The 24,578-nt window shown below is 44.8% G+C and overlaps 1 protein-coding gene across 2 annotated transcripts; it reads right to left on the bottom strand.

Moving 5' to 3' along the window:
* Window positions 1-8,052: 8,052 nt before the first annotated feature.
* On the bottom strand, window positions 8,053-23,059 carry ENTPD8 (ectonucleoside triphosphate diphosphohydrolase 8). Of its 2 annotated transcripts, XM_075260336.1 has the most exons (10): window positions 23,016-23,059; window positions 22,473-22,605; window positions 17,486-17,603; window positions 16,036-16,186; window positions 13,261-13,420; window positions 12,949-13,179; window positions 10,572-10,829; window positions 10,367-10,477; window positions 9,812-9,949; window positions 8,053-8,621 (listed from the first exon to the last, which is right to left on the bottom strand). In XM_075260336.1, the coding sequence occupies exons 2-10, from the start codon at window positions 22,599-22,601 to the stop codon at window positions 8,406-8,408; spliced, it is 1,512 nt and encodes a 503-aa protein (XP_075116437.1). In that variant the 5' UTR covers window positions 22,602-22,605; window positions 23,016-23,059; the 3' UTR covers window positions 8,053-8,405. The 2 variants fall into 2 exon arrangements, with proteins under 2 accessions (XP_075116437.1, XP_075116438.1); XM_075260337.1 differs by lacking the exon at window positions 10,367-10,477.
* Between the last annotated feature and the right edge of the window lie 1,519 nt (window positions 23,060-24,578).

Here is a 24,578-nt window from a genome sequence, read left to right as displayed (position 1 = left end):
ATTGGGAATACAAATACCCTCATTTCTTGCTACTGCCATATAGTGCCAGTTTCTGACTGGTAATTCAAAGAATATATTGGGGTTACGTGCACCCACAATTTTTACTACTGGTATACAGTGCCATTGTCTGACTGGGAATTCAAAGAGTATATTGGGAATACAAATACCCTCATTTCTTGCTACTGCCATATAGTGCCAGTTTCTGACTGGTAATTCAAAGAATATATTGGGGTTACGTGCACCCACAATTTTTACTACTGGTATACAGTGCCATTGTCTGACTGGGAATTCAAAGAGTATATTGGGAATACAAATACCCTCATTTCTTGCTACTGCCATATAGTGCCAGTTTCTGACTGGTAATTCAAAGAATATATTGGGGTTACGTGCACCCACAATTTTTACTACTGGTATACAGTGCCATTGTCTGACTGGGAATTCAAAGAATATATTGGGAATACAAATACCCTCATTTCTTGCTACTGCCATATAGTGCCAGTGTCTGACTGGGAATTCAAAGAATATATTGGGGTTACGTGCACCCACAATTTTTACTACTGGTATACAGTGCCAATTTCTAACTAGGAATTCAAAATACGCAAGGCTCCCGGAAAGGGACGTGGACGAGGCCGTGGGCGAGGTCGGGGGAATGGTTCTGGGGAGCAAGGTAGCAGTGAAGCCACAGGGCGTCCCGTGCCTACTCCTGTGGGGCAGCAAGCATTGCGCCACTCCACAGTGCCAGGGTTGCTTGCCACATTAACTAAACTGCAGGGTACAAACCTTAGTAGGCCCGAGAACCAGGAACAGGTCTTGCAATGGCTGTCAGAGAACGCTTACAGCACATTGTCCAGCAGCCAGTCAGACTCTGCCTCCTCTCCTCCTATTACCCAACAGTCTTGTCTTCCTTCCTCCCAAAATTCCGAAGCTTTACAGAACAATAACCCAAACTGTCCCTGCTCCCCAGAGCTGTTCTCCGCTCCTTTCATTGTCCCTCAACCTGCCTCTCCACGTCACGATTCCACGAACCTAACAGAGGAGCATCTGTGTCCAGATGCTCAAACACTAGAGTCTCCTCCATCTCCGTTCGATTTGGTGGTGGATGACCAGCAACCCACCCTCATCGACGATGATGTGACGCAGTTGCCGTCAGGGCATCCAGTTGACCGGCGCATTGTGCGGGAGGAGGAGATGAGACAGGAGTTGGAAGAGGAAGTGGTGGATGATGAGGACACTGACCCGACCTGGACAGGGGGGATGTCAAGCGGGGAAAGTAGTGTGGATGTTGAGGCAGGTGCAGCACCAAAAAGGGTAGCTAGAGGCAGAGGCAGAGGTCAGCAGCTTAGGCGAAGCCAGGCCACACCCGGAATCTCCCAAGATGTTCCAGTTCGTACCCAGCCCCGAAAAACTCCCACCTCGAGGGCACGTTTCTCGAAGGTGTGGAGTTTTTTCAAGGAATGCGCCGAGGACAGATATAGAGTGTCTGCACAATTTGCCTCTCGAAATTGATTAGGGGCTCTGAGAAGAGCAACCTGTCCACCACTTCAATGCGCCGTCATTTGGAATCCAAGCACTGGAATCAGTGGCAGGCAGCAACGGCAGGACAAAGGCCGCCTGCCGTTCACGCCACTGCCACTGCCTCTGCCACTGCCTCTGCCACTGCCACTGCTGACTGTGCTGGCGATGCACTCCAGAGGACGAGCCAGGACACCACTTCATCTGCCTCCGCCACTTTGTTGACTTCTACCTCATCCTCCCCTGGTCCTGTCTTATCTCCTTCTCCTGCACCATCAAAGGCACCATCAGGCGTTTCTTTACAACAACCCACCATCTCTCAGACATTGGAGCGGCGGCAGAAATACACTGCTAACCACCCACACGCGCAAGCCTTGAACGCCAACATCGCTAAACTGCTGGCCCAGGAGATGTTGGCGTTCCGGCTTGTTGAAACTCCCGCCTTCCTGGACCTGATGGCAACTGCGGCACCTCGCTATGCCGTCCCTAGCCGTCACTACTTCTCCCGGTGTGCCGTCCCCGCCTTGCACCAGCACGTGTCACTCAACATCAGGCGGGCCCTTAGTTCCGCGCTTTGCGCAAAGGTCCACTTGACCACCGACGCGTGGACAAGTGCATGCGGACAGGGACGCTACATTTCACTGACGGCACACTGGGTGAATGTAGTTGAGGCTGGGACTGCTTCCCAAACTGGCCCGGTGTACCTCGTCTCCCCGCCTAACATTCCTGGCAGGGACACGAGAAGAACACCCCCCTCCTCCTCTACCGCCTCCTCCTCCGCCACCGCCTCCTCCTCCGCCACCGCCTCCTCCTCCGCTGTTAGATTGACCCCAGCTACGAGTTGGAAACGTTGCAGCACTGGCGTTGGTAGACGTCAGCAGGCTGTGCTGAAGCTGATCAGCTTGGGGGACAGACAGCACACTGCCTCCGAGGTGAGGGATGCCCTCCTCGATGAGACGGCAATATGGTTTGAGCCGCTGCACCTGGGCCCAGGCATGGTCGTTTGTGATAACGGCCGGAACCTGGTAGCAGCTCTGGAGCTTGCCGGACTCCAACATGTTCCATGCCTGGCCCACGTCTTCAACCTAGTGGTGCAACGTTTCCTAAAGAGCTACCCCAATGTTCCAGAGCTACTGGTGAAAGTGCGGCGCATGTGCGCCCACTTTCGCAAGTCGACAGTAGCCGCTGCTAGCTTAAAATCTCTCCAGCAACGCCTGCATGTGCCACAACACCGGCTTTTGTGCGACGTCCCCACACGCTGGAACTCAACGTTTCAGATGTTGAATAGAGTGGTTGAGCAGCAGAGACCTTTGATGGAATACCAGCTACAAAACCCTAGGGTGCCACAAAGTCAGCTGCCTCAGTTTCACATCCATGAGTGGCCATGGATGAGAGACCTTTGTGACATCCTACGGGTCTTTGAGGAGTCCACAAGGAGGGTGAGCTCTGAGGATGCGATGGTGAGCCTTACAATCCCGCTCTTGTGTGTTCTGAGAGAATCCCTGATTGACATCAGGGATAACTCAGATCACACAGAGGAGTTAGGGATAGCATCCGATCCGTCACAGCTGGAGAGTAGGTCCACACATCTGTCCGCTTCACTGCGTTTAATGGAGGAGGAGGAGGAGGAGGAGGAGGAAGAAGAGTTGTCCGATGATGTGATGGTGATACAGGAGGCTTCCGGGCAACTTCGAATCGTCCCATTGTTGCAGCGCGGATGGGTAGACATGGAGGATGAGGAGGAAATGGAGATTGAACTTTCCGGTGGGGCCAGAGGAGTCATGCCAACTAACACTGTGGCAGACATGGCTGAGTTCATGTTGGGGTGCTTTACAACCGACAAGCGTATTGTCAAAATCATGGAGGACAACCAGTACTGGATCTTTGCTATCCTTGACCCCCGGTATAAAAACAACATCTCGTCTTTTATTCCGGTAGAGGGGAGGGCCAATCGCATCAATGCTTGCCACAGGCAATTGGTGCAGAATATGATGGAGATGTTTCCAGCATGTGACGTTGGCGGCAGGGAGGGCAGTTCCTCCAGTAGGCAACCAAGTTCTCACCGGTCCACACAAACGAGGGGCACACTGTCTAAGGTCTGGGACACCTTGATGGCACCCCCTCGCCAAAGTGCCGCCACGGAGGGTCCTAGTGTCACCAGGCGTGAGAAGTATAGGCGCATGTTGCGGGAATACCTTTCCGACCACAGCCCTGTCCTCTCCAACCCCTCTGCGCCCTACACGTATTGGGTGTCGAAGTTGGACCTGTGGCTTGAACTTGCCCTATATGCCTTGGAGGTGCTGTCCTGTCCTGCCGCCAGCGTCCTATCTGAGAGGGTGTTCAGTGCAGCCGGTGGCATCATCACTGACAAGCGCACCCGTCTGTCAGCTGAGAGTGCCGACCGGCTCACTTTGATAAAAATGAACCACCACTGGGTAGAGCCGTCATTTTTGTGCCCACCTGTGTAAAGCACCCCAACATGAAACTCCATGTCTGTACTCAACCTCTCCAATTCCTCCGCATCCTCATACTCATCCACCATAAGCGTTGCACAATTCTGCTAATACTAGGCTCCCTCCACCCTGATTTCCCCCAACTCTGCTGGTTAGAGGCTCCCTCCACCCTGATTTCCACCAACTCTGCTGGTTAGAGGCTCCCTCCACCATGAATTTGCCCAAACTGGGCTGTTTAGAGGCTCCCTCCACCATGAATTTGCCCAAACTGGGCTGTTTAGAGGCTCCCTCCACCATGAATTGGTCCAAACTGGGTTTTTTAGAGGCTCCCTCCACCATGAATTGGTCCAAACTGGGCTGGTTAGAGGCTCCCTCCACCATGAATTTGCCCAAACTGGGCTGTTTAGAGGCTCCCTCCACCATGAATTGGTCCAAACTGGGCTGGTTAGAGGCTCCCTCCACCATTAATTGGTCCAAACTGGGCTGGTTAGAGGCTCCCTCCACCATTAATTGGTCCAAACTGGGCTGGTTAGAGGCTCCCTCCACCATGAATTGGTCCAAACTGGGTTTTTTAGAGGCTCCCTCCACCATGAATTGGTCCAAACTTGGCTGTTTAGAGGCTCCCTCCACCATGAATTGGTCCAAACTGGGCTGGTTAGAGGCTCCCTCCACCATTAATTGGTCCAAACTGGGCTGGTTAGAGGCTCCCTCCACCATGAATTTGCCCAAACTGGGCTGTTTAGAGGCTCCCTCCACCATGAATTTGCCCAAACTGGGCTGTTTAGAGGCTCCCTCCACCATGAATTGGTCCAAACTTGGCTGTTTAGAGGCTCCCTCCACCATGAATTGGTCCAAACTGGGCTGGTTAGAGGCTCCCTCCACCATTAATTGGTCCAAACTGGGCTGGTTAGAGGCTCCCTCCACCATGAATTTGCCCAAACTGGGCTGTTTAGAGGCTCCCTCCACCATGAATTTGCCCAAACTGGGCTGTTTAGAGGCTCCCTCCACCATGAATTGGTCCAAACTGGGTTTTTTAGAGGCTCCCTCCACCATGAATTGGTCCAAACTGGGCTGGTTAGAGGCTCCCTCCACCATTAATTGGTCCAAACTGGGGTGGTTAGAGGCTCCCTCCACCATTAATTGGTCCAAACTGGGCTGGTTAGAGGCTCCCTCCACCATTAATTGGTCCAAACTGAGCTGGTTAGAGGCTCCCTCCACCATTAATTGGTCCAAACTGGGCTGTTTAGAGGCTCCCTCCACCATTAATTGGTCCAAACTGGGCTGTTTAGAGGCTCCCTCCACCATGAATTGGTCCAAACTGGGTTTTTTAGAGGCTCCCTCCACCATGAATTGGTCCAAACTGGGCTGGTTAGAGGCTCCCTCCACCATGAATTTCCCAAAACTTGGCTGTTTAGAGGCTCCCTCCACCATGAATTGGTCCAAACTGGGCTGGTTAGAGGCTCCCTCCACCATGAATTTCCCAAAACTTGGCTGTTTAGAGGCTCCCTCCACCATGAATTGGTCCAAACTGGGCTGGTTAGAGGCTCCCTCCACCATTAATTGGTCCAAACTGGGCTGGTTAGAGGCTCCCTCCACCATGAATTGGTCCAAACTGGGTTTTTTAGAGGCTCCCTCCACCATGAATTTGCCCAAACTGGGCTGTTTAGAGGCTCCCTCCACCATGAATTGGTCCAAACTGGGCTGGTTAGAGGCTCCCTCCACCATTAATTGGTCCAAACTGGGCTGGTTAGAGGCTCCCTCCACCATTAATTGGTCCAAACTGGGCTGGTTAGAGGCTCCCTCCACCATGAATTTGCCCAAACTGGGCTGGTTAGAGGCTCCCTCCACCATGAATTGGTCCAAACTGGGTTTTTTAGAGGCTCCCTCCACCATGAATTTGCCCAAACTGGGCTGGTTAGAGGCTCCCTCCACCATGAATTGGTCCAAACTGGGGTTTTTAGAGGCTCCCTCCACCATGAATTTGCCCAAACTGGGGTGTTTAGAGGCTCCCTCCACCATGAATTTGCCCAAACTCTGCTGGTTAGAGGCTCAATCCACCCTGATTTTCAAAACAAATGTTGGTGCCAACCTCAACTTACTACAAGGGCCAAATTCACTGCTGGTGACAAGCTCTCCTCACTGCAAGTGCCAAATACACATGTTTCAAGGTGTTTTCCTACTGTCAGAGAGGTGGTATTGAGTGTGTAAAGTGTGTAGTTGTTAGGCTGTGATGTTGGGGTAATAGAGGGTCTTTGGTGTGTTAGATGCCCCCAGACATGCTTCCCCTGCTGTCCCAGTGTCATTCCAGAGGTGTTGGCATCATTTCCTGGGGTGTCATAGTGGACTTGGTGACCCTCCAGACACGGATTTGGGTTTCCCCCTTAACGAGTATCTGTTCCCCATAGACTATAATGGGGTTCGAAACCCGTTCGAACACACGAACATTGAGCGGCTGTTCGAATCGAATTTCGAACCTCGAACATTTTAGTGTTCGCTCATCTCTATTTATGTGGATTTTTATTGTTGACACTGCATTTCTATGGACACTGGGCTTATGCCCACCAATGTGCAGAGAAATTCAGGAAGTGAAGAGAGCACAGAGCCTGAAGGCTGCAGAGCAAGAGTTATGGGAATGCCCCTTTAAGGGTGGGTGCTGTTTGATTTCGCCCTTGCCTATGCCATCTGTGGTGGTCATGGGCAACGTGATTTAAAGGGGTGTATGCTAATGTTTCTTTAGCTTAAAATTTGTATTTCTGTCCATACTAATGTAGAGGAAAGAAGTTTTCCAAGTATTTTTCCACTTTCCATATTGAGTTTGGAGTGTCTAGTTGATAGACTGTGATAGTGGGGTAATACTGGGACTTTGGCGTGTTAGATGCCCCCAGACATGCTTCCTCTGCTGTCCCAGTTGCATTCCAGAGGTGTTGGCATAATTTCATGAGGTTTCATTGTGGACTTGGTGACTTTCCTTAGGGTCAGTTCACACGTGAAAACCGCCTAGCTTATTTGTGCGAGGTAAAAAACCTCGAGGAGTTTTTTTGACGCTGTTTTTTGCATTCCACGCGGTTTTTGACTGGGTTTTTGACGCGGTTTTCGCTAGCGGTTTTCGCTAGGGTTTTTTTTTCCTATATGTGCTATAGAAACTGCAGGCGAAAACCGCGCGGTTTTTTGCAAAAAACCGCGCGGTTTTGTGTGCAAAAAACCGCGCGGTTTTTTACCGCGTGGTTTTCGCCTCCCATTCACTTCTATGCAATTCTTCAGGCGTTTTCCGCCTGAAGAAAGGTCATGTCGCTTCTTCAGGCGGAAAACGCTAGGAGGAAAAAAAAAGCTAGTGGTCTACATAGACCACCATGTTAAAGGAGAGGTGTTTGAAGCGAATTCCGCTGTCAAAAACCTCCCCTTTGCCCACGTGTGAACTAGCCCTAAGTCGAATATTGGTTTCCCCTTAAACAAACAGTTCTTCTCCATAGACTATAATGGCATTTGATCGAATAGTCGAATATTGAGGGACTATTTGAATCGAGTATCGCATGTCGAATATTTCACTATTCGCTCATCTCTACCTATAACTACTAAACATGAATGTCCATGAATTGTTGTCTCCAGTGTGGTGTATATCACTTACGTATGACTACCCTTGGGCATTTTAATCTTCCTGCAGTCTACCTGGGGTCATGATTTTTCACATAACCTTGAATAGCCACTAGGGGGTGATATTTACTATTCTTATCCCCACTGTTGAGCTGTGCAGAGATCAAGCATAGTCATGGTGGGTCTCCTGCTTATTCACTGTTTGTTTTTTTTTCATCTCCACTTTAGCTTACTGATAGGGTTCTTTGGAGTGCAATGCAACATGTGTTTCACTAATATGGTGTCTTTCTGTAACAAATTGAGCCATATCCTTAAATGTCTCCCTTATATGTAAGTTATTCAGTTGCAAAAATAACTTTTGCGAACAACTGTGTTGCATGTATGTCAATGAAAAGATAATGTGGTGAGGCACTGCAAGTGGTGTTGTATAAATGATAAGACATTACCAATTGGAATAACAATTTCTAGTAATTATCATCTATTTTTATTGCAGAAAACCAGTTATAAATTATATACCCCTCATATGATAAGTGCTTTGCTTGGTATACCCTTGGCGGGGGCTTATAGTTATTATATATATACACATACATAACGTATATACAGTTCCTCCATTTGTGAATGCTACAGTATATGTTATAGTTTTGGAGTCCTGGTTTCAGTTCAGATCACAGCATATCTGCCTTGTACTGTTATACCCTATTGCACTGTATAAGGCTATACACAGTATATTTCTCATGTATAACAATGGAGCTAACATAAGGAGTCATCGCTGTGAGTGTATGAGGCCATATAAATTATATATTGAATACACAGTCACTGGGATAAGTAATAGTCACATTGGCCACGGTCTCATGTCCACCAGGCCTGTTCTGCACATGCATTCCGGCAGTAGCAATGGAGTGGAGCAGCCACCATGCCCGCCAGCACACTCAGCACGATGAAGAATATCGCAGCCACCCAGATGTTGTATTCATGGGCCAATAATAGAGAAGACTCCTCTGAAGGAATCATATTGGTCAGGTTTAGCATGTATCCCAGAGTCCACCCTACATCAGCATTGCCGGCCTAAAAGGAGGAGAGAAATGTTAGTCGCTGCTTCACACTAGGACACGTGGCAGGTGTAAAGGTGGTTTACAAACTTGGACCTCCACTGATAATGAGAATTCGGGTGTTTTGCTGCTTGGGCTCCATTAATTTCAATGTAGCTGCTGGAAATAGCAAGTACAGTGTTTTGCAACCTACAGCAGCCCCATTCAAATGAGTGAAGTAGAGGGGGCCACACCGTGGCTCAGTGGTTAGCACTTCAGCCTTGCAGCACTGGGGTCCTGGTGTTCAAATCCTGCCAAGGGCAAAAAAAAACCATCTGCAAGGAGTTTGTATGTTCTCCCTGTGTTTGCATAGATTTCCATCCCATATTCCAAAGACATACTGATAGGGAAAAAATCTACATTAAAGAAAAAAAAAAAAAAATGAGTGAAGTAGTGCAAGTGTCTGGCCAGCCACTCCTTTCAAAACTGGGGTAAAAAACACGACAATTATCATGATCGGTGGACCCCCCACCGATGAGCAAGTTGCATTGCATCTGAAAACTTCAAAGTGTAAACACACCCCAAGTGTTGTGCACTGTGTCAACCAGGTTTACAGTCATCTTAGGGCTAGTTCACGTGTGGCTTAATTTGGTCTGGAAAAAAAAAAGCTTCCTAATTAGGAAGCATTTTTTGGACATTGACACGTTTTTTTAGAGCGTTTTCTGGAGCGGTTTTTGTTAAAAACCACTTCAGAAAACGCCAGACTGTTTTCCCCTCCCCTAAAGTGTATGGATTGTAAAAAAATGCGTTGCGGTTTTTGGGCGCATTTTTTGCAAAAAAAACACGCAAAAAAAACGACACCTTTTTTTGCAAAAAAAACTCATCGCGGTTTCCGCCTCCCATTCACTTCTATTGCTTTCCTCAGGTGGATTCCGCCTCAAGAAAGGTCATGTCGCTTCCTTTTTCCGTTAGTGGCAAAAAAACGCTAGCGGAAAAACGAACGCTAGCGGTCTCCCTAGACCACCATTGTATGGAGGCGGATTTTGAGGCGAAATCCGCAGTCAAAATCCGCCTCATTGTCCCCGTGTGAACTAGCCCTAAAGCAGATTCCAGGCTGGATCAATGATGGCGTGTAAACCTGTAGATGCACAGAGAAGAAACTACACACATCTTATCTAGGCACAGATTTAGTCATCTCTCTGTATTGTATATACACACAGTACACACCTGCTTAGCAAAATGTATGTTATTCCATGATTCATTGTCGAACTTGTAGCCATCCAGAAGCAGCGTCAGGATATACATGGCAGAGCTGCAGTATTCCAGCAGGCGGCGCCTGTTCTCTGATGGGAAACTGGTGCTGAGCTTAATATAGGAGAAAAGTGAGTTAGTTAATAGGAGAGGGGGCACAGTGCTATACAGCTCGTGTATCTAAACCTATCACGTATAATACTGTTGGCTGAGCATTGTATGTAAGTTTATGTGTGATACTGTCTGCTGAGCCAATCTTTAATTCTATCATGTGTGATACTGTTTTCTGAGCTCTGTATATAATCCTATTATTCATGATATTGTCTACTGAATTAGCAGAAAATTGAATGCTGTTATACTGTTGGCAGAACCTGTGTATCTAAGTCTACCATATGTGACAATGTCTGCCTAGTATATATGACAATATCTGCAATCTGTAATAGCAAGTATGTTGTCATTTAGATAACTGATCCCATGTCATACCCTTCATTGACATTCACCACCCAATATTGTTCCCGGAAGTTTCCGTACCTCGGTCCATTCCCGAGAGCAGTACTGCCAGACTGTGCTATTGACCTCGCTGAAGGATTGTCCACAGGTCAGATTGAGGAAGTTGAATGTGTAGTAAAAGGCAGAGAAGGCCTACAATGATAGGTGAGGGTATGGCAGCATTATCACCACTACTGTAAGGATGATTTCATAATTACCAGGACACTACAGGTTCTGCAGTACTCACATAGAACTGTCCATACACCGGCGGCTGGTAGACGCCATTAAAGGAACAGGATGGGTTGGTGCAGGCCGAGAAGTTGAAGATCTCTCTGACCAAGCGCTGGCACTTGTAAGAGTCTCCGGTGCCCTCCACAGTGACAGTGGCTTCTATGTTTTCCGGGGCTGTCGTGATGCAGGGACTATTGTAGACTGTAGACAGAGAGACATTGGCGGTGTAACCTTTTGGATAACATGGATGCTGGACGTTACCTGATCCGTGTTTCTAAAGAGAACATAGAGGATACATAGTGTATATATATATATATATATATATATATATATATATATATATATATATATTATACTATTATTAGGATAGTACATAAAAATTACCAGACATAGTTATAGAGGGATTAAATATAGCAATCATGCTTGAGCGGCCCAAGAACCCCTCTACTACATAAGATGTCACCAGTATACTCTGTCTACCAATAAGTATTTGGACACCTGCGGTATAATAGAAAAATAACAGTTATTCATATTCAATAGTTGGTAGAACCCAGCCGATGCTTCCTTACAGATGGTATTGAACGACACAATACCCCCGGATGCCTGTTGAAACTCCTGGTGTATGTGAGCCATCGGTTAGGTGCGGTTTCTCTGGCTGGCCCTTGTCGCTCTCTATCTCTTAGTTTCAGGCATCTGCCAACTCGGGGCACATTCCGACAATCACCGTTCACCTTCTACTTCGTAATCACATAGGCCACTGTTGATTTTGGGTAATTCAGTTCGCTTTCTTTGTCCTTTAAGGATCGACCATTTCTGTGGTACCCGAGAATTACCCATTTCTCAAAATCAGACAACTCTTCACTTCGTGGCATCTTGCATGCGACTAACGCCAATGCTGTTTCCTATTTAACGACACACAACCGCAGATATCTTCATTTGCATGGGTGTCCAAATACTTATTGGTAGACATTGTATAAATGGCACTTAGTAGGCACAGGGTCATCCTAAAAATTTTGGAATGGTATCCAAAGGTCTTGGCAAAAGGATAGTCTGGAAGTAGCCAGGAGTCAGGATCAGAGTAATACTAAAAACACCAGATGTAGTATCCAAAGGACTAAGCAGTAAATATCCAGGAGTAGGACTACGAGTACCTGGAGTAGTATTCAGGGAGGCATGGCCACAAAATAGAACTTTATTTTAGAGCATTGACCTACTGTACAGCCAAAGCAGGAGGCTGCACAGAAAGATGGTGGAAATGGCTGAAGAAGAAGTGTTGGGCTGCCCAGGCTTCAGCAGGTGATGTGACCACTTTGCTGCACACAGTGCTGGGACCTAAAGGGGTATAGTACTACTTCTAGCATTCATGGTGGTCATATGCCACCAGTAAAGACATCTTCTGAGACTCCTTATATCACGCAGGAGGTATACCGTATCACTTCAAGGCTTAGTGACATAATGGTGCAGGACTGCACTGCGCACGTAGTAGAGATGATACTGGAGACACATATATTATCCTTAGACACATTTAATATACCTAACTCACTTCCTAGAGGTAACAGGGAAAGGCAGGTTATGTAGTTATTATTATTCCAGATTGCAGTATAATGAGGATTTCCGGATCAAAGGTCTATAATCCTCATAAAACGTAGTTAAATTGTCATATGCTGTGTTGTGTTTTTTTTTTTTTTTTTTTTTTGTCACAGTTTATTGAACAAGAAGCACATACATTGCATCCAGTACAGAGTAGGAATATCATATGGGATACAAAACATGTTTATGATAAGCACTTCATGTATATATTACATTCAACAAATTGTTTAGTCGTTTTTTTATATATATTTGGGAGGACAGGAAGAAGGGAAAAGAAAGAGAGAGAAGAGGAAGAAGAGAGGGAAAAGGAAAAAGTGGTGCGGGGTGTTGTGTTGTTTTGTGGCGTGTTGCACGGTTTGGCGTGGATTTATTATTTGATGACCTCTCCTAGTGTCAGGTGGTTGAAATTCGTGTGAGCAGCTTCTTGCTGAATACCAAGTGCAGTACATGTCGTAGGGACTGTGCTTGTTCGGCCCCATTTACTTGAAGAGGACTGATCTGCTGCTGTACAACGTGATGAATGTGACATCACCAGCACAGTGAAGAGGCTGCAACACTTGTGAGTACTGTTGCCTCTTAAAACAGCTGAGGCAGGGGTCCTGGGTATTGGACCCCTCCTGATCACATACTGGTGACCTCTCCCAAGTCTGGGAAACCCCTTTAATGATAATGAGTACATTATCATTTTGGGTCCTAAATGCTATCTGGTGTTAAAAGGGTAAACAGTTGGACTGTATGCCCAAAGTAAATTAAGACAATACATTGGAACAAATCTTCAGCTGTATAAGTTATATAAATGTTACCTTGAAGAGATGCACCAGCAGCCTCTTCAGCGCCTGGTCTTGACCATAGCAGAGGTAGCTGTGAGTATAGATGGTGTAGTTGTAGCCATACAGTCTGAAAATCATCTCTGTGCTTTTGTCCTCAATATTCCCTAAAGGTTGGAAGGTCATTTGGGTGGAGGCACCTCCTAGATCCATGGCACCATACGTCTCAGTATGTCTGGGGTGGATCCACCTCTTTGTAAAGGAGTACTGGACCAAATGAAAAGACAACTAAGTCAGTGCATGTCTCCAGAAATGAGGGGATGTGACAAAATAGATTTTATTACTGACCCGTATGAAGGTTCCCAGAAGGTAGTTGACGGTGACCCAGGCTAGCGAACCTTCCTCTCTTCCATCTAATATTCGAGCCCCTAGGAAGTTCACTGGGTACTGGCGGAGAGTTTTGGAAACTTCATCAAAGATTTGTTGCGTCTTTGTTTCATTCTGCAAGCTATAAACATAATAAGAGTAATACAATGCATCAGGCCATGCAACAATTACAAGGAAAAACTGATTTCACAACCAATATGGTCGCCCCTGATAGCTCTTAAAGGGACACTACCTGACCAATAATTCCTTCTCTACTTTTATGCCTGTGACCACAATTTTTCATTATTGATTTGACCTTTGTTCGTTATGCTAAATAAAAACACTTGAGAAATTGATTTCTGAGACGTCTTTTGGTACAAGATAATTCATTTTGCTTACAAATCTTGAAAAAAAAAATGCTTATCTGCGGTCAAATACAATCGCTGTAATAAAAACCCTGTCAGTATACTGTTAAGAACTGTAGGGATCAGAAGTGACCCATTGATTAACCCATTAGTGATATCATCAGGGGGTAGATAAACTGCAACAATGTCACAAATGTATCATGATAAAGTGGTTACAACCACTCTGCTGCTACTCTCTGTTTTTATGAGTTGATTCACACCTTAAAGGGGATGTCTGGTAACATAAGAAGAATGTAAAGTCATAAAATCTGAGCACTGCACCGATTCTAGCAAATCCCATCCCCACTTTGCAGGAGAATACATGGACATGCGACGATTTCCAAGACTGTTGCGTTTTGGAAATTGCAGCATTTTAATTATATCTATAGAAACACTGGCAGTTTCCTTATAGATGTAATTGAAGCAGAAAGTCTACAAACTTTCTGTGCAAAACACTGCAGGAAAAAAACAAATTTTAGCCGTGTGGGGCCTTAGCCTGAATTGCTTTTTTACTTTGCAGTTTTTCTGCCCTGGTTTTAAATATGCATCAAAATTATTACTAATTCAAGTAGCTTCTGCTGTAAGTTACTAATGCAAGGCAACTAGTGCACTGGCAGATCTGCAATGTATCAACTGCAAATTTGTGGAAACGTGACACGTACATAATCTTAGAGTAAATGGCAGAAATGTACTGCTTTAGGCCTTAGAGGAAACATCAGATAAAATGCAGCATTTTACAGCCTCAGCAAAGTGAATGAGATCATATTTTATCTCATCTCACACTGCTGAAAAAAACACTGCCGAAGTCGGACTCCCAGGCGCGCAGGTGTGGCGTTTCGAAGTAGAATGCTAAAAAGAATGGAGTCAGCGGGGAGAGTCAGCATGAGAAAGGATGAGGAGAGAAGGGGTGGGAAAGAGAATTTCCGCAAGAAGGACGTGAGTTGGCCATACACCAGCCAAAATAAGTGAAGGTCTGGATGCAATTAAGCTAGTGGAGGGAGAAGTGGCTCCCCGGTGACCTGATGAAGCCAGACATCGTCGCCCCTGCGCCAACAAAGGAACCTGTCCACAGAGCAGTCTGGGGAGAACATGGAATTACCAGAGAGGGACCAGGAACTCTGGCCACCCTCCCACTGGAGCACAACAAATCCCAGGTTTTAAAAAAATGCAAGGAGAGGAGAGAATGCCCGGTGGATCCCAAATGGAAATGAGCCGGAATCCATGGCAGCGAGGAGAGGGGAGTCAAGAGCAGATCGGCCTCAATAGAGGCTCACTGCTTATCGTCCCTGCGGTAGCACCAGTCAAAGAGGTGGAGCAATATCGTTTGTAGAGTTTTATAGTTACAATTTGCAACATGGGGCCTTAGCCTTAAAGGGAGTGTGTCAGCAGAAACCAACTTATCAACCGATTCCTGCAGATGGATAGGCCAGGATCACCAGAACCCAACAAATCAACCAAGTTACGCAGATAGATATGCTGGGTTGTGATGATCCTAACTTATCTATCTGCAAGACACAGTTGATATGCTGGATTCTAGTGATCCTAATCTATCAACCCAGCCCCACAGTTAGATACTTTAGGATCACCTGAATCAAACCGTTTTTTCACCTTGTAAATCACTGCCTCTGTTATCAAGATGTTGTTTTTGTCAAAGTGCAAATGAGTTCTTTGGAACAACAAGGGTGTTGCCATTGCTCTAAAGAGGTAAGCAGCAGAAGCTCAGAGGTGGCGATTCAATGGAGGGAAACACCATATGATTCGGGTTACACTAACCTATCTATCTGCGGGCTGGGGTGATATGCTATACATTCTGGTGACAGACTCCCTTTAAAGAGAAATTCTGACAATCAGAAGACTTTTCTGCAGTCCCCGGCTCTATACTTGGGACACAGTGAAGTCACGTCCAGGAAGTGATCGTCTATGACCATAACAGTGACCTGTGTTATATTACAGGCAATTCTGTATATATTGTAGAAATGCTATTCCTGGCTGGAACATACCTGAGCCTGTGACACCCACTGTTGACATTGATAAGGACGCTTTCACCGCTATTTGCTAATTACTCATAATCCATAAAGTATTTTATGACGGTGTTTGGTAAATGATATCAGGGGTTGATTCTGATAAGGATAGAATTGCATATCCCATTTATTATAACAATTCATGTATTATAATCCACTTAAAGTGACACATCACTTTATTACAGTATATTCAGGAACGTAATTCTGAGCTCACACACACACACACACACACACACACACACACACACACACACATATATATATATATATATATGTGTATGTATATATATATATATATATTAGTATTCTTCATATAGATCTCAATACTTTACTTGAGTAGTCTCATCCCGGCTGTAGCTCCCACTAGTGTTCTGGTCTCTCTGTGCTGGTTGGAAGGGATCATTTTGAGAACCTCATCCATGCAGGGTTTTAGAACCTCCCCAGCCTTGGCGGGATCATCAGCATAAGAAGAAAGCCCTGAACCTGAGGATGCAAAAATATAATATAATATGATTTAAATATGTAATAAAGAGATTGTCTACAGTAATAAGAAAACAGCAGCTATTCATTGTAATCAGATTTTCATGCACTCACTTATAGTGAGCTTATAGCTGCAGTGTAAAGCATGGGGGACAGATCTGCCGTTTAAATGTGTGATGAGGCAGGAAGAGGATTTTAGACTACTTTAGGGTCAATGCACATGGATTATTTGGGGCCAGATTCTGATTTGGAATCCGCGTTGAAAAATAGCCTCCCATTGATTTCAATGGGTTCCTTTTTCTGAGAGCAGAAGAAGGAACCCATTGAAGTCAATGGGAGGTTTTTTTTACGCACTGATTCCGCGTCCAAATACTCCATGTGCATTGACCCTTTGACTCTCAATAGACAATGCAGCTGGGTAAGAGTCACATATAGATACGCTGTAATGGTCTACACAGTACCAGGTAAGCATTATACATAGGTATTAGAACACACTGAGTGTCTGCTTTAATCATGGAGAGCTCCTTTAAGAACAAACCATTACAGGAATTCCCTGACTAGAACAGAGGCCGCCCAGCACATGCAATGGCTTTGGCTGCTTTTCAGGCTTCAATTGCCCTGTCAATATTTGACTTTCTGAGACCTTTAAACATTATTGATTAATAGTCTGAACTTGGCTCAATCATCACTGCAGCTCTGTGGGCTCTAAAAGCCTCCCTATCCTGTATATATGTCCAGAAATATGTTTAGGAACCAGCATCTCATGAAGTAATTTATTATTAGGGAACCTGCACACAGAGTTTTCACTCACTCATTCTGAACGTAAAACTCGTTCAGAGTGAGCAGCGTAAAAAGCAGATCCCATTGACTTGAATGGGTGCCGGCATACGCGCGCTCCCCATTGAAATCAACGGGAGGCTTTTTTACCTATTGCTTATTTTTTAAGACTATTTGGGGAAGGAAACCCCAAACGGAGACCAAGCACAGGTATAAAACTTAGCTTTAGCAGTCTACATGTCCGTTGTTCTGGTCCTCTTTTGAACCAGAACAACGAACATTGCAACATTAATGTGAACAAGGCATAAATGGGGTCACGCTGCAGCTCACAGCATTGATATTTACATTTGACAGAGGGTGCCATGCTTTTTTCTGTAACATCTGAAGTCAATAGAGACCATTATGTACTTAAATGGGAGTCCTAAAAACAGCCATGTGCATATGGTTAAATAGAGGGTTAAATCTGTTCCTGGTATTATGTAAGGGAAAGTAGCGATTTATCTAAAAATAGAGGACTATATGTACCTTGAACCTCGCACACTCCGATCTGAGATACAACCCCTGTGTCATTCTCTTTGTGTGCTGGCCACTGATATACATAGAGGGAAGTATGAGATGAACCGGCGTCGAACACCAAGCCGTACTGTAAAACAAAAAGAAACGCGTTGTCATACAGAGATAGACAAACACTGGAGAGTGTAGGAGTGGGTGAGACCACCTAAGAAATGGTACAGTAGAGACAATGCTATATAATGATGTAGTTCTATATACTGTGCTGTGTGTCAGTCTAGCCAGTGCTCCAGTTCCTTTGGTCATTTTGGAGTTAACTAAGTAGATTTTGATTGACATTCCTCCTGGCCAGTAAGGTGGTCGATTTCAGCCATGGCTATCAGGAATGAAATAAAACTCAACAATCAGTCCCCTCTTCCTCTTATCCCTGATCTTTTTAATCAGAAAGTGGGTGTCCACTGGTTTTCTAAAATTGATCTCCGCCAGGCCTACAATCTGATTCGGATTAAAAGAAGGTGACGAATGGAAGACTGCCTTTAACACCCCAGAAGGTCACTTTGAATATTTGGTAATGTCTTTCGGGTTGTGTAATGCACCTGCAGTTTTTCAAGACTTTGTCAATTATATTTTTAGAGATTTGCTTGGCCGTTATGTGGTTGTGTAACTGGGCGACATTCTGGTTTTCTCTCCTGAGTGGGCCCCATACATTGAACATGTTAGGAGTGTCTTGCTACTTTGGCGTCAAAACTGTCTCTTTTCCAAACTGTCCAAATGTCTGTTCGGAGTCCAAAGAGTCACCTCCCTTGGTTAAGTCATTACTCCTGACTCTTTTTGTATGGATTCACTCAAGGTCACGGTTATTAATAACTGGGAGCACCCCTCCAACCTTAAGGCCCTTCAATGTTTCTTGGGGTTTTCCAATTATCATTGAAAATTTTTTACAAATTTCTCTACCATAGTCTACCATTGGCACCTTTCTCATGAAGTAAGGTGGCAATCAGACCAATTGGGCTCCTGAGGCTGAACGGGCATTTGTGCGACTGAAGAACTATTTTGTTGCGGCTTCTGTTTTAGCACCACCAGACTTAGATCACCAACTACCATAAAACTTCCTCCTATGTACAAGGATACTTTTCTTTCTACTTCAACCAATAGGGAAACCAACCGGCGTTTCCTCAGATATAATTGACATGTTGCGACAACACATATTTTTCTGCAATGTGTAGCTGGGATTTGCCAGGGACTGTAAAACACTAAGTAGCCAAACTGTGGCTGGGCACGACCTAAGACTCTTTTCACATTGGTGTTTGATTCCATTGTTCTGCTCCTATATCAAAAGCGAAAGATCTTTAAAAAGATGGACACCAAGGGAGCCCAAAAGATCCCATTGTCTATAATAGCGTATGTTCGGCTCTTGTTTTATTGTCCATCATTCTGCCAGATGAAAAAGACCTGAATGCAGGACTTTTAACTGATTCTGTGGCGTTTTCTATGACGGAGCATATGACACAGAAGTGCACATGGCCTATGAGAACACCAGGTAGCAAATGATTGAGACAATATGTAGTGCTAGTCACTTAGTCTTTGTTTATATTGTACATTACTATGAAGAGTATATGATACCACAGGGCGTGTAAAGCCTTGTAAATGCTTGTATCCTGTTCTATATAATATGTGCAAACAAGCAGCGAGGGCGTGTGACCAGAATCCAATGAAGAAGTGTTTAAGCTGCAGCCTTTATTAATTAAGATGAGATATAATTAAGAATAAATAGAGACATTCACTTTCAAATATAATAAAACTGTCTAAAAGAAAACCAGTTTTTTTTGTCCATAGCAACCAATCACAGCACAGCTCTCATTTTACAAGACCGCTTGAAGAAATGAAACCTGCGCTGTAGTGCAGGGACCACTGGAGATAGTTGTAGTACAACGCTCCGCTGTCTCATGTGTTCCCATCAAAGTGAATGTAGAGATGCCTGACTGCCTGACCACTGCACCATTCAGAAGGGGGAGATATAAGTTCCCTGTTCTCCTGATCACTGGGGGTGAACGCATCGCGGTTCTTCCTGCAGCACTTTGAACAAAAAGTTCAGAGTTTTCCTCCGCGGACTTTCTGTTACAATTACACTCACCGGCCACTTTATTAGGTACACCATGCTAGTAACGGGTTGGACCCCCTTTTGCCTTCAGAACTGCCTCAATTCTTCATGGCATAGATTCAACAAGGTGCTGGAAGCATTCCTCAGAGATTTTGGTCCATATTGACATGATGGCATCACACAGTTGCCGCAGATTTGTCGGCTGCACATCCATGATGCGAATCTCCCGTTCCACCACATCCCAAAGATGCTCTATTGGATTGAGATCTGGTGACTGTGGAGGCCATTGGAGTACAGTGAACTCATTGTCATGTTCAAGAAACCAGTCTGAGATGATTCCAGCTTTATGACATGGCGCATTATCCTGCTGAAAGTAGCCATCAGATGTTGGGTACATTGTGGTCATAAAGGGATGGACATGGTCAGCAACAATACTCAGGTAGGCTTTGGCGTTGCAATGATGCTCAATTGGTACCAAGGGGCCCAAAGAGTGCCAAGAAAATATTCCCCACACCATGACACCACCACCACCAGCCTGAACTGTTGATACAAGGCAGGATGGATCCATGCTTTCATGTTGTTGACGCCAAATTCTGACCCTACCATCCGAATGTCGCAGCAGAAATCGAGACTCATCAGACCAGGCAACGTTTTTCCAATCTTCAATTGTCCAATTTCGATGAGCTTGTGCAAATTGTAGCCTCAGTTTCCTGTTCTTAGCTGAAAGGAGTGGCACCCGGTGTGGTCTTCTGCTGCTGTAGCCCATCTGCCTCAAAGTTCGACGTACTGTGCGTTCAGAGATGCTCTTCTGGCTACCATGGTTGTAACGGGTGGCTATTTGAGTCACTGTTACCTTTCTATCAGCTCAAACCAGTCTGGCCATTCTCCTCTGACCTCTGGCATCAACAACGCATTTTCGCCCACAGAACTGCCACTCACTGGATGTTTTTTCTTTTTCGGACCATTCTCTGTAAACCCTAGAGATGGTTGTGCGTGAAAATCCCAGTAGATCAGCAGTTTCTGAAATACTCAGACCAGCCCTTCTGGCACCAACAACCATGCCACGTTCAAAGGCACTCAAATCACCTTTCTTCCCCATACTGATGCTCGGTTTGAACTGCAGGAGATTGTCTTGACCATGTCTACATGCCTAAATGCACTGAGTTGCCGCCATGTGATTGGCTGATTAGAAATTAAGTGTTAACGAGCAGTTGGACAGGTGTACCTAATAAAGTGGCCGGTGAGTGTATATCTACAGGGAAGCCGCCAGCGTTTCCGTAGGTATAATTGACATGCTGCGATTTTTTTCTGCAAAGTGGGGATGGGATTCGCATGAATTCCATCCACTTTGCAAGTACAGTAAAACGATGCGATTTTTCCAGCCATGGGCAAATCACAGCATTTCCGGCCCGTGGGGTCCCAGCCTTAAAAAGGAATGGGAAACACTTATACTTTTCCCTTCTGTTAAGGCTTTTGATCAATAAAACAGGGCAAATTCTGCAACGGAACACCCCCCCTCCCTCCCCCCCCCCAGCTTTTCCGCATCATGGGACCTTTGTACAAGACAATCTTTCTTTACAGTTTAATAAATCTCTCCAGAAGATCTGGCCTATTGATTTCAGTAGGCATCATATAATGCTTCCACTGTTTGGATGGGAATATCTCGGTTACCATCAGATGAAATGCCCAACCTCATCTATACATAACTTGTCACCTTATGTTATATCATTAACTATGATTGCAGACCTACAACACATCACTAAGAATGTACATGTGATGATGAATCGCCTGAAAGAATGTTGGGACCCATTTGTATTAGGGTCATGGTATTGTGTAAGAATCTGGGCCCACCATTGGTACTTTGGAGGGCTACTTTGGAAATAATAAAAAAAAAGCTGAGTGTACAGGATGACTAGACAATCATTATAGATACCAGATCTACTCCACCAGTTTATACATTGAAAACTGGACACCAATTTCTTAAGCAACCAATCCACATGTATGGAGGTCCTCCCAACTATCTTCCTGAGTCAATGTGGGACATAAGATTCAGCTATTGGATTCCAGCTGCTACTTTTATTCCCGGGTACCTTTTTAATCTCCGGCAGTATCTTTTATACATGCTCTGCTCAGCCAAGCTAAGTATCAGAAGTAGACCTGTCAGGGTAGCATGTTTGGTGCTACTGTGTTTCTCTGAAAGACCTACCCCGAAAATAAGCCCTAGCCTGATTTGTCAGGAGTTTTGGAGTATTCTTGAAATATAAGCCCAATATTAACACAGGACAGAATTGTTGTAGATTGTATCTGCAGTTTGAAAGTTAAAAAAAATATATATATAATTCAAAATATCCTCAGTGGGGAAGAAAAAAATCCACATTAAAATTAAGTAAATAGATGAGTTTTCTTTCTTTCTAAAAATATTAATAAAATCTGCTCCCCCCCCCCCCCCAATCCATATTATTTGGTGCAGGTTTGTCTTAGGGGGCATTCACATCTGCATTGTTTAATGATGACTATAGAGGGGCCCATTGGGTATTTGTTAGGCTTTCCCAAGCAATACTGGATGGAAAAAAAAAATCACACCTGCCTGACTTTTTCATTTGCGATTTCAGGCAGATTCTTTCATGGACAGACTCTGACGCAGATGTGAGCGTTGTCTTCCTAGGAAAGCAGGGTGACAACTAGTATGGCCAGCATTACACCTACTGCAGTTTAGGGATCAATGCCTGACAAACCAATGACTAATCCTTTCCCCAGTACCATAAGACAACTATTGTTCTGGAAGCGCTGGGTAACATCCCCTTTGGGGTTGTCGCCTAGTTGGCAATTAATAATTTCTTTTTATATAGGGGACTTTTCTCATTTTAGAAAGAAAATAACTCGCCATGCCGTTTTTTTTACCTTGTTCGGATGTGGCTGATATATATCTCTGGTACCCACTACACTTAGTATAAGAGCGATGATCCCAGACACAATGGAGATGCATATCAGACATCCCACTGCCAAACCCTTACGGTTTCTGCACTGCATTGACCTGCAAAACAACAGATGTGGGTTTAATATCTATAGCATGCAGGGTGCTGAGTTGGGATACATTGTATGTAAGCAAACACTGAAAAAGATACAGTATGACTATACATGACTAAACAATGTAACAAGCACAACAGAAAAGGGAAAACTGTACATGGCAGTCATGGTGGAGCTGCTCTTGCAGTCCAGGGTTTACAGTGGGCAACTTTGGGATCTTGCAGTGCCAAGAACTGGGCTGGAGTGACATTAGAGGGGTCCTCATTACCAAATGCATTCTTAAAAGGGAACATGACAGTAAACAAACCAATATCATCTGACAGTGACAACCACAACTATTCAGGAAACTTAAATGCGTAGAGTTGCGATTGGAAAAGCCAGAAGAACTTGGCAAAAAAGAAAGAGAAGGGAACATACCTGTCCTTGTTAGTGTCAGCTACAGTCCGGAGAGATCTCCCCACCTCTTCTCTTCTCTTGGGTCAAGGTGCAATGTGTATGGTGTCATTGTATGTGTGATGCGGCAGGTTCACCACCCCTCCCTCCAAGTAGCAATCCAATCACCTGCTGTAGGATCGCTGCCAATTTTTTTTTTTTCACCTGGCACCAGGATCCAAAACATTGACTTGCCAAAAGAAGCTGTTAGACACAATTACAATCTCATTCTACATGCCGCCAAATGCCATAAGATAGGGATTTAAATTACAGAATGACGCTTCAGTCTCAGAGCACGAAAAAGGCAGAAGGAGCAAAAAGAGCAGTCAGTATCACATATAATAAGCTTAGATACACTGGCTCGGCTGCATGGGATCAAACATGATGAGCTTACCTATATACTAGTTCAGCAGACAGTATCACTCACAATAGTCTTACATGCCATCAGCTCAGCAGACAGTATTACACATGATAGGCTTAGCTACATTCATTCAGCAGACAGTATCACACATGATAGGCTTAGCCACATTCATTCAGCAGACGGTATCACACATGATAGGCTTAGCCACATTCATTCAGCATATAGTATCGCACATGATAGGCTTGGCCACATTAATTTAGCATACAGTATCACAATAAGATACAGCAGCACAGCAAACAGTATCACACATGCATATTTTTTGGGGCCCAGGGCAGGACTAAATTTGCCAGGAGTGTCTCTGAAAATTCAGGAATCTATTCAATGGGCAGGCAGCATCATGGGTACAATTTCCTTTGGGGATTGGCTGGATCCCCAAATAGACATTGGCTTTTAGAAGAATAGGAGAGCAGCACAAGTTTTTTTTTTTTTTTTGTACAGTACAGTACTTGCTAATCAATTTATTATGGAGATAATACTGAGATTCGCAGAAAAACGGAGCCACAGCCTGCACGAAACAACGGTTATGAAGCAACTTTTCAGACTAATTTGCCCTTCCTCAGGCATGGTGTGGCTTCAGTGGCTGTTATAATACAAGGGGCGGTCCAACGAAGGCCCTTGGCAATGATGAATATAATAGGATTAGGGACAGCGGTTTGGCATGCAGAATCACATATAATAGGATTAGGTACAGTGGCTCAGCAGTAGCTTATATTGGTATATACCGTATTACTGAGCAGGTCGCATTGAAGAAAATATTAAAAAGAAGAGGTCCTTGTGGTACTCCACTGGTGACCCCTCCAATACATAACCCTGTGGTATCATCCTCTTCCAATACTACAACCATCATGTACCCCTTTCTTGATTAGAAGATGTCCAATACGTGATCAGACTTTAACCTTCTGTAGAACAATATCAAAGGGTACCATAGCAAAATTTGTAATGGGGCACCAACTTAAGCAATAAGTTCAAATCTTGAAGTTTATAATTAATTTGTGGTCTTCTTTAACCACAGGGTTAACACACATAGTAATGTCACAGTACAGGTATAATGCACACAGTGATGTCACAGTACAGGGATAATAGACACACCAATGTCACAGTACAGGTATAATGCACACAGTGATGTC

The sequence above is a fragment of the Leptodactylus fuscus genome, chromosome 11 (assembly GCF_031893055.1).
Source record: "Leptodactylus fuscus isolate aLepFus1 chromosome 11, aLepFus1.hap2, whole genome shotgun sequence".
NCBI lineage: Eukaryota > Metazoa > Chordata > Amphibia > Anura > Leptodactylidae > Leptodactylus > Leptodactylus fuscus.
This window is presented reverse-complemented; position numbering and strand designations above follow the sequence as displayed.